We start from the raw sequence: 10,347 nt of genomic DNA, 5'->3' as shown, positions 1-10,347 counted from the left end.
TGCAGGCTAGGGTCGAAGGTGAGAGGTCAGAGGTCAAGGTTCTGGGGTCAGAGGTCATGGGTCGGGGTCAAGGGTCAAGGGTTGGGGTCAGGGGTTGGGGTCTGGGAGCAGGCGTAGGGCACGGGCGAGGGGCTGGGGACAGGTCAGGGGATCAGAGGTCAGGGGTCAAGGGTCACGGTGCTGGGGTCAGGGGTTGGGCTCAGGGGTCAAGGGTCAGGGGTCAAGGGTCAGGGAGCAGGGGGTAGGGGGTCAGGGTGCGGGGCTAGGGTCAAAGTCAGGGGTCAGAGGTCAAGGTTCTGGGGTCAGGGGTCAGAGATCATGGACCCAGGGGTCAGGGGTCAAGGGTTGAGGTCAGGGGTCAGGATCAGGGGTCAGAGGTCAGGGGTCACAGTTGGGGTCGGGGGTCTCGGGTCAGGGGTCGGGGGGTCACGGGTTGGGGTCAGAGGTCAGGGGTCACGGCCCAGAGGTCAGGGGGTCATCTGGGGTCAGCCCCGCCCTGTGCCAGGCCCCGCCCCCCCCCCCCCCCCCCACCTGATAGGGGCGGGCCTTCGCGATGACCTCTGGGGGAGGAGGCGGGGTCAGGAGAGGAGGCCCCGCCCCTGCCTCCACGGCCCCGCCCCCTCCCCCTTTAGCCCCGCCCCTCCCCTTTAACCCCCCCCTGCCCCTTTAGCCCCTCCCCCCTTAGTCCCTCCCCTCAGGCCCTTCCCCCTTTAGCCCCACCCCCTTTAGCCCCACCCCCTTTGGCACCGCCCCCTTCAGTCCCCGCCCACCTTAGCCCCGCCCACCTCCCCCCCGGCCTGTCAGCAGGCCCCACCCTTGGCCCCTCCCCACCCCTTTAACCCCTCCCCATTTGGCCCCGCCCCCTCAGGCCCCACCCCCTTTAGCCCCACCCCCTTGGCCCCAGCCCCCTATAGCTCTGCCCCCTTTGGCCCCACCCCCTTTAGGCCCCGCCCCCTCAGGCCCGCCCCATTTAGCCCCGCCCCCTCAGGCCCCGCCCACCTGGGCGCCCCCTCCTGGCCAGGCACCAGGCCCCGCCCGCCACCAGCAGCGTCATGGCGACGTCGGCGCCCACCAGCAGCACCAGCGGGCCCGGGCCCGGCAGGCAGGGGGTGCAGTCTGGGGGGGGGGGCATTAAAAGGGGGCGCACCGCGTGTAACCGCTGCCGGGACCCCCCCGGAAACGAGGCACGCACAAAGGGTCCCCCCACACACACACGAAGGTTCCCCCCCTCCCCAACAAAATGGGTCCCCCCCAAAAGGTTCCCCACCCAAACCAGGACCCTCACAAAGGTTCCCCCTTACATTGATTCCCCCCAGTCCCAATGTACCCCTGCCCCCCGGGTGTCCCCCCAAAATGGGTCCCCCTCATTGGGCGCCCCCATGCTTGGGTCCTCCCCCAAAGGTTTCCCCCCGAAACCAGGACCCTCACAAAGGTTCCCCCTCACATTGGTTCCCCCAGTCCCAATGTTTCTGTGTCCCCCCAAAATGGGTCCCCCACAGTGGGTGTCCCCATGTTTGGATCCCCCCCCAAAGGTTCCCCCCTGAAACTGGGGCACGCACAAAGGTTCCCCCCCACCAAAATGGTTCCCCCCCAATGGGTCCCCCCCACCCCTGGGTGTCCCCCAAAAATGGGTCCCCCCACAATGGGTGGCACCATATTTGGGTCCCCCCCCCACCCCCAATTGCTCCCCCTGGAAATAGGACCGCGCACAAATGTTCCCCCACACAAAGGTCCCCCCCCCCAGTAAAATGGGTCCCCCCCAGGTGTCCCCCCAAAATGGGTCCCCCACAGTGGGCGCCCCCATATTTGGGTCCCCCCCCAATGGCTCCCCCCAGAAGTGGGAGCCCGCACAAAGGTTCCCCCACACAAAGGTTCCCCCCACCCGCAATGGGTCCCCCCCGGGTGTCCCCCCAAAATGGGTCCCCCACAGTGGGCGCCCCCCATGCTTGGGTCCCCCCCAAGGGTTCCCCCTGAAACTGAGGCATGCACAAAGGTTCCCCTACACAAAGGTTCCCCCCACCCGCAATGGGTCCCCCCCCAGGTTTCCCCCCCAAATGGATCCCCCACTATGGGACCCCCATATCGTAGTCCCCCCCCAAGGTTCCCACTACAACCAGGACCCCGCACAAAGGTTCCCCCCTACATTGTGTCCCAACCACCCCCCAATGGGCCCCCGTCACCCCTCATGTCCCCCCCAAAATGGATCCCGCCATAGCGGGGTAGCGTAGCGGGGTCTCCCCCCCCCCGCAAATGGGCCCCCACACTTTGGTTCCCCCCCAGAATGTTTTCCCCCACCAATGGGTCACCCCCACCCCTGGGTGCCCCCCCTCAATTGGGTGTCCCCACGAAATGGGACCCCCCCACAAGGTCCCCCCCACAACTGGGACCCCCCCAACGGTTCTCCCTGCCCCCTCAGGTCCTCCCCCCCCCAACCTGAGCCCCCAACCCCCCCATGGATCCCCCCCCCAATGTTTCACCCCCCCCCAACAGTTCCCCCCCCACCCCTGGATCCCCCCCAACCCCCCCCAATCCCCCCCCCTCACCTCTCTGCGCGGCAGCCAGCCCTGCAAAACAACCGGGACCCCCCTGAGCCCCCCGAAACCGCCCCCTATAAGGGGGGGGGCAGCTTGGTGCCCCCCCTCTTTACAAACACGTAGGCACCCAAATGCCCCCCCCTCCTTCCCCCCCCAACTTCCCCTTTTCCACTTCCCTTTCCAAAGTGGGGGGGGGAGGAGGGGGGGGGATTTGGGGACACTGGGGTCCCCTAGGAACGAGGAGGGGGATGGGGGGGCACCCAGGGACCCCCCCCCCAAAAAAGGTGAGGAGGGGTTGGGGGCAGTTGTGGTCCTAGGGGGGGGGGCACTGTGGTTCCCTATTGGGGTATAAAGGGGGGGGGGATTTTGGGGAGGTTTGGGGGCTTTTGGGGGGCTTGGGGGATTTTGGGGGGGACAAGGGGGGGCAAAAGGGGGGGGGACTCACCCAGGAGCAGCAGGACGAGGGCGGGGGGCCGGGGGGGGCTCATGGTGGCAGCGGGAGCCGAGGCGATGAGAGGGGACGGGTGGGGGGACAGGGGACGGATCCGCCCCGGGGGGGCGGGGGGCAAATCTGCAAAGCCCCGCCCCCTTTTTGTAGCCCCGCCCCTTAATTTGGGGGGGGGAGAAGTGTGGGGGGGAAGTGGAGGGGGGTGTGTGACAAAAGGGGGGGGGGAAATTGCCCCAAAGGGGGGGAATCTGCCCCTGTGGGGGGGAAATTTGCCTCAAGGGGGGGGTAAAACTGCCCCCGGGGGGGGTTAAACTGCCCCATGTAGGGGAATTCTGCCCCAAGGGGGGGGGGGAACTGCCCAAAGTGGGGGGAAACTGCCCCAAGGGGGGGAATTACCCCAAAAGGGGGAGGAAAATGCCCCTGGGGGGGGTAAAATTGCCCCAAGGGGGGGGGAGAACTGCCCTAAGGGGGGGAATTGCACAATGGGGGGGGGTAAAACTGCGTTAAGGGGGGTTGAAACTGCCCCTGAGGGAGGCAAAACTGCCCCAAGGTGGGGGAATTTGCCTCAAGGGGGGTAAATCTGCCCCGAGGGGGGGGAAATTGCCCAAAGGGGAGGGGAAATTGCCCCAAGGGGGGGTGAAATTGCCCCAAGGGGGGGTGAAATTGCCCCAAGGGGGGAAAATCTGCCCCAGGTGGGGGAATTCTGCCCCAAGGGGGGCGGGATTTGCCCCCAGGGGGGGTAAAACTGACCCAAGGTGGGGGGGGAAGTGCCCCAAGAGGGGGTGAAATGGCCCCAAGGGGGGGAAATCTGCCCCTGTGGGGGGTAAAATTACCCCAAGGAGGGGGTGAAACTGCCCCTGGGGATGATTATTACCCCAAGGGGGTGATAATTACCCCGGGGAGGGGTTTAATTGCCCCCGGAAGGGGTTTTATTGCCCCCAAGAGGGGCAAAACTGCCCCGGGTAGTGACTATCAATCCCCACTGAGGGCAATAAGTGGCGTTGGGGGGTAATTGGGCTGGGGGGGGGGCTTAAATTTTCTTTAGGGGGTATTCAGCGTGGTCTGGGGGCTATAAATGCCCCGGGGGGGGCAGAAGAGCGCACATGGGGGGGTAAATTTGCCCCGGGGTGGGGCAAAACTGCCCCGTGGGGGGGTTAAAAGATCCCGGGGAGGCTTGGAGGTGGTTGAGGGGGGCAATAAGGGCTCCTGGGGGGGTAAATGCTCACTGGGGGGGTTAAAAGCCCCCTGGGGGGGTTAATTGCCCCCTGGGATGTGTTAATTGCCCCCGGGAAGGGGGTAAGTGCGCCCCCCCACTGCGCATGCGCGGCTCCCCTCAGCGCGCAGCTGGGGGCGGGGCCGAGCCCACGCCTCCCCCTCCCCCTCACCGCGCATGCGCGGCTCCGGTTCCGCGCCGCGCCGCCGCGTGGGCGTGGCAGGGCGTCCGCCGCGCTCCCATTGGCCCTCCGGGCGCGGAGGGGGCGTGGCCGGAAGGGGGGCGGGGAAAGGGGGCGTGGCCAGGAGCGGCGGGAGGGCAGCGGCGGAGCCGGGGGCGCCTCGCGCGTGAGTCACGTGGTTGGGGGGGGCGCGACCACTTCCGGGGTGCCGGGGGGGGGGGGTTCAGGGGGGCGGGAGGAGCCATTTTGGGGGCCCGGAGGGGTGTGGGGGGGGGACGGGGCTGAGGGGGGGCACCCAGAGGAGACCCCTGAAGGGGGGGAGGGGCACCGGGGGGGAAATGGCCGCCGGTGGGGGCACCCCTGGGTGGTCCTGAGCCGGAACGGGCACCCCTGGGTGCTGACACCCAAACGTGGGGCACCCATGGGTGCTGCTAGGCCAATATGGGGCACCCACACCCCAATGTGGGGCACCCATGGGCACCTACGCACCATATGGGGCACCCATGGGTGTTCCTACCCTGATACGGTGACACCCATGGGCTCTTTTAGACCATAAGGGGCACCTATGGGTGCTGCTAGACCAGTATGGGGCACCCATGGGCACCCATGCCCCAGTATAGGGGTACCCATGGGCACCTACACACCATATGGGGCACCCATGGGTGCTCCTACCCCAATATGGTGACACCCATGGGCTCTTCTAGACCATACGGGGCACCCTTGGGTGCTCCCGTGTCAACTTTGGGCACCCGCACCTCAATATGGGACACCTATGGGCACCTACACACCGTATGGGGCACCCATGGGTGCTGCTACAGGAATATGGGGCACCTGCACCCCAATATTGGGCACCCATGGGCTCCCCTACACTGTATGGGGCACCAATGAGTGGTCCTACACCAATATAGGGCCACCCATCGGCTCTCCTGTACTATAAGGGGCACCTATGGGTGTTCCTGCGGCAATATGGGGCACCCATGGGCACCCATACCCCAATATGCGGCACCTATGGGTGCTCCTATGTCAATTTTGGGCACCCGCACCCCAATATTGGGCACCCATGGGCACCCACATTCCCAATACGGGGCACCCGTGGGCTCTCCTACACCATAAGGGGCACCCATGGGTGTTGGTACACTAATATGGGCCACCCATGGGCACCCATGCCCAATATAGGGGCACCCTTGGGTGCTCCTATATCAATTTAGGGCAACCGCACCCCAATATGCGGCACCCATGGGCACCTACACACCACATGGGGCACCCATGGGTGCTCCTACACTAATTTTGAGCACCCGCACCCCAATATGGGGCACCCATGGGCACCCGCACCCAGGGAAAGGGGCACCCATGGGCACCTTCACCCCGCTATGGGACACCCGTGGGTGCTCTTACACCAATACGGGGCACCCGTAGGCGCCCTCACCCCAGTGTAGGGTCACCCACGACCACCCCCACCCAACGAAAACCCCCCAAACCCAACGATGAAGACCCCCGTGACCACCCCCACCCAACGTAGGGTCGCCCATGACCACCCACACCCAATTTATGGTTGCCCACAACCACCCACACCCAACAAAGACCACCCACACCCAACGATGGGGACACCTAAGACCACCCCCACCCAACGCAGGGTCACCCAAGACCACCCCCACCCAACAAAGACCACCCAAACCCAACGATGAGGACCCCTTTGACCACCCCCGCCGAACGTAGGGCCACCCCAGACCACCCAAACCCCAACAGGGTCACCCAAGACCCCCCACACCCAACGATGGGGACACCCATGACCACCCCCACCCAACGTAGAGTCACCCATGACCACCCACACCCAATTTATGGTTGCCCAAGACCAACCCCACCCAACGAAGACCCCCCAAACCCAACGATGAGGACCCCCTTGACCACCCCCGCCCAACGTAGGGCCACCCGTGACCACCCACACCCAATTTATGGTTGCCCACGACCACCCCCACTCAACGAAGACCACCCAAACCCAACGATGAGGACCCCGGGACCACCCCCAACCCAATGTAGGGTCGCCCACGACCACCCCCACCCAACAAAGACCCCCCAAACCCAACGATGAAGACCCCCGTGACCACCCCCACCCAACGTAGTGTCGCCCATGACCCCACCCCTCCACCAATAACCTCCCCCACGTCCCCCCCACCCCACATAGGGCCGCCCGCCGCCACCCCAACACCCTCTCTCTCTCCCCTCCCCCCCCCCACAGCCCGCCATGCCGCCCCCCCTGTGCCTCCGCTGCCGCCGCCCCGCCGCCCTCCGCCGCCCGCGCACCGGCGAGGCGCTGTGCCGCCCCTGCTTCGTGGCCGCCTTCGAGGCCGAAGCCCACCGCGCCCTGCTGGCCGGCGGCCCCCCGCGGCCCGGCGAGACCGTGGCCGTGGCCTCCTCGGGGGGGAAGGACTCGGCGGTCCTCGCCCACCTCCTTGCCCGCCTGGAGGGGCGCCACGGCTATGGCATGCGCCTGGTGCTGCTCTCGGTGGACGAGGGCATCGCCGGCTACCGGGACGCCTCGCTGGGGGCCGTGAGGAGGGGCCGGGGGGCTCTGCCCCTCCTGGTGGTCTCCTTCGAGGAGCTCTTCGGCTGGAGCATGGACCGGGTGGCGCGGCACCTGGCGGGGGGCGCCAGCCACTGCACCTTCTGCGGGGTGCTGCGGCGCCAGGCGCTGGAGAGGGGGGCCAGGCTGCTGGGGGTCGACCGGATCGCCACGGGTGAGGCTGGGGAAGGTGGCGGGAGGGACCAGGAGGGACCAGGAGGGACTGGGAGGGACTGGGAGGGGAGTGGGAGTGATAGGAGGGGAGGGGGAGGCACTGGCAGGGGAGTGGGAGTGATAGGAGGGGAGTGGGAGGCACTGGGAGGGACAGGGAGGGGAGTGGGTGGCACTGGGAGGGACTGGGAGGGGAGTGGGAGGCACTGGGAGGGACTGGAAGGGGAGTGGGAGGCACTGGAAGGGGAATGAGAGGGGGTGGGAGGGGAGTGGGAGGGAATGGGGGGCACTGGGAGGGGAGTGGGAGGCACTGGGAGGGGATTGGGAGGCACTGGGAGGGATTGGGAAGGGACTGGGAGAGGTTGAAAGGGGATGGGGGGGGACTGAGAGGCACTGGGAGGGAATGGGAAGGGACTGGGAGATGCTGGGAGGAATTGGGAGGGGACTGGGAGGGAACTGGGAGTGATGGGAGGGGGTGAGGGAGAACTAGGAGGGGATAGAAGGGGACTGGGAGGCACTGGGGGGGGGGACTGGGAGTAATGGGAGGCCACTGGGAGGTGATGGGAGAGGACCGGGAGGGAACTGAGAGGAACTGGGAGCGATGGGTGGCGCTGGGGAGAGACTGGGAAGAGACTGGGAGGTGACGGGAGGGAACTGGGATGGTCTGGCAGGCACTGGAATGGACTGGGAGAGAACTGGGAAGGAACTGGGAGGGAACTGGGATGGACTGGGCCGAACTGGGCGGCACTGGCGAGCCGCGGCTGTGCCCCGTGTCCCCCCCCAGGCCACAACGCCGACGACATCGCCGAGACCGTGCTGATGAACTTCTTGCGCGGGGACGTGGCCCGGCTGCGCCGCGCGGCCACCGAGGCCACCGCCACGGCCACCGAGGCCACCACGAGCCCCCTGGAGGCCACCGAGACCCCTCTGGAGGCCACCACGGACTCCCCAAAGAGCTCCACGGCCTCCGTGACCAGCGGGAGCCCCGTGGGGGCCACCAGGAATTCCACGGAGGTCATCGCGAAGTCCACGGAGGCCACCACGAATTGTTCGGAGGCCACCACGAGGCCTGTGGCGGCCACCAGGAGCCCCATGGCGACCACCGCGAAGCCTTTGGAGGCCACCAGGAGCCCCGTGAAGGTCCCTATGGCCTCCACAACCTCCACAAACCCCACGGAGACCACCACGAACCCCACGGAGACCACCAACAACCCCACGGAGACCCCCACAAAGCTTGTGGAGGCCACCAGGAGCCCCACGGAGGTTCCTACAGCCTCCACGACCACCACCAGCTCCACGGAGCCCGCCACGAAGCCCACCAAGACCCCCGCCAAGCCCACCAGGAGGACCCCAAAGGCCACCACCAGGCGCCCTAAGCCCACCCACCGCCCCACGGCCCACCCACGGGTCCCGCGACCCCTGGAGGGCGGCCCGTGGCCCGCGGTGCCCCGTTGCAAGCCCCTGCGCCACGCCTACGAGAAGGAGATCGTCCTCTACGCCTACTTCGAGGGCTTGGACTACGTCAGCACCGAGTGCGTCTACGCCCCCCACGCCTACCGGGGCCACGCGCGGGCTCTCCTCAAGGACCTGGAGGCCACCCGGGCCAGCACGGTGGCCGCCCTGGGCCACTCGGGCCGCCGGCTGGCGGTGGCCGCCCAGGTGGCCACTAAGACGTTGGGGGCTTGCGGCCGTTGCGGCTACGCGGCCAGCCAGCCCCTCTGCAAGGCCTGCGTCCTCCTGGCCTCGCTCGAGCGCGGGTTGCCCCGCTTGGGGTTGGGCAAGAGGTCCTTGGGGTTGGCCACCGGGGATGGCGGGGGCTGGGGTGGCGGCCACGGGGATGGTGGCCACGGGGCTAGCGGTCTTGGGGTTGGTAGCCACGGGGTTGGTGGTCTTGGGGATGGCGGCCACGGGGATGGTGGCCACGGGGACGTTGGTTGTGGGGTTGAGGGCCAAAGGGGTGGTTGCTGTGGGGTTGGTGGCCATGGGGCTAGTGGTCTTGGGGTTGGTAGCCATGGGGTTGGTGGTCTTGGGGTTGATGGTTGTGGGGTGGGTGGGTGTGGGGGTAATGGCCACGGGGGTTGTGGCCATGGGGTTGGTGGCCAAGGGGTTGATGGCCATGGGGTTGGTGGTCACGGGGCTAGCAGTCTTGGGGTTGGTGGCCACAGAGCTGATGACCGTGACCTTGGTGGTCTTGGGGTTGATGGCCATGGGGTTGGTGGTCATGGGGCTGATGGCCACGACCTTGGTGGTCTTGGGGTTGATGGCCATGGGGTTGGTGGTCACGGGGCTGGTGGCCATGGGGCTGGTGGCCGCGGGGAGGAGGAGGGGCCGGGGACAGTGGGGGAGGGGGAGCGGGAGGTGGAGGTGGAGGTGGTGGGCAGGGGGGGGCGCACGGTGCGGCGCCGGGTGCGGGGGCTGGGCCGGGCCCGGGGCGCCCTCAACATCTGGGACTTCTAGGAGGGGGGCAACTGGGGGGGTCTGGGGGCAATTGGGGGGGTCTTGGGGCAATTGGGGGGCTCTGGGGGCAATTGGGAAGGGAAATGAGGGGCAATTGGGGGAGTTTGGGGGCAATGGGGGGGGTCTCGGGGTAATTGGGGGGCCCTGGGGGCAATTGTGCGTATTTTGGGGGGGGAATGGGTGGGAAATAGGGGGGTTCTGGGGGCAATTAGGGGGGTCTGGGGGTAATTGGGGGGTCTGGGGGTAATCGAGGGGATCTGGGGGCAGTTGGGAGGGGAAATGGGGGGCAGTTGGGGGGTTCTGGGGGTAATTGGGGGGGGAAACCGGGGTGAATAGGGGGGTCTTGGGGTAACTAGGGGCATCTGGGGGCAATTGGGGAGCTCTAGGGGTAATTGAGGGGTTGTGGGGGAAATTCGGGGGGGAGATGGGGGGTAGTTGGGGGGGTTCTGGGGGCATTTGGGGGGCTCATGGGGCAATTGGGGGCTCTAGGGGCAACTGGGGAGGGAAATGGGGGGCAATTGGGCCCTAGGGGCAATAGGGGGGGTCTGGGGGGCAACTGGGGGGCTCTAGGGGCAATATGGGGGCGATTGGGGGTGATTGGGAGGGCTCTGGGGTAATTAGTGGGGCTGTGGGGGTAATTAGGGGGCCTGGGGTTAATTGGGGGGGAGGCTTAGGGGTAATTAGGGGGGGGTCTGGGGGTAACTGGGGGGGCCCTGGGGGTAATTGGAGGGCCGGGGGGGGGCAATTGGGGGCCGTGGGGGCGGGGTCAGGAGAGGGGGCGTG

At 67.1% G+C, this 10,347-nt stretch overlaps 1 protein-coding gene across 1 annotated transcript; it reads left to right on the top strand.

Moving 5' to 3' along the window:
- Window positions 1–4,205: 4,205 nt before the first annotated feature.
- LOC310888527 (uncharacterized protein) lies at window positions 4,206–9,564 on the top strand (the record flags this gene model as incomplete). Its single annotated transcript, XM_083815272.1, has 3 exons — window positions 4,206–4,542; window positions 6,613–7,111; window positions 7,892–9,564. The coding sequence occupies exons 2-3, from the start codon at window positions 6,619–6,621 to the stop codon at window positions 9,562–9,564; spliced, it is 2,166 nt and encodes a 721-aa protein (XP_083671398.1). The 5' UTR covers window positions 4,206–4,542; window positions 6,613–6,618.
- Window positions 9,565–10,347: the final 783 nt, after the last annotated feature.

The sequence above is a fragment of the Anser anser genome (assembly GCF_964211835.1).
Source record: "Anser anser genome assembly, chromosome: 37".
NCBI classification, from domain to species: Eukaryota; Metazoa; Chordata; class Aves; order Anseriformes; family Anatidae; genus Anser; species Anser anser.
The sequence above is the reverse complement of the archived record's forward strand: the minus strand, read 5'-3'. Positions and strand labels throughout refer to the sequence as shown.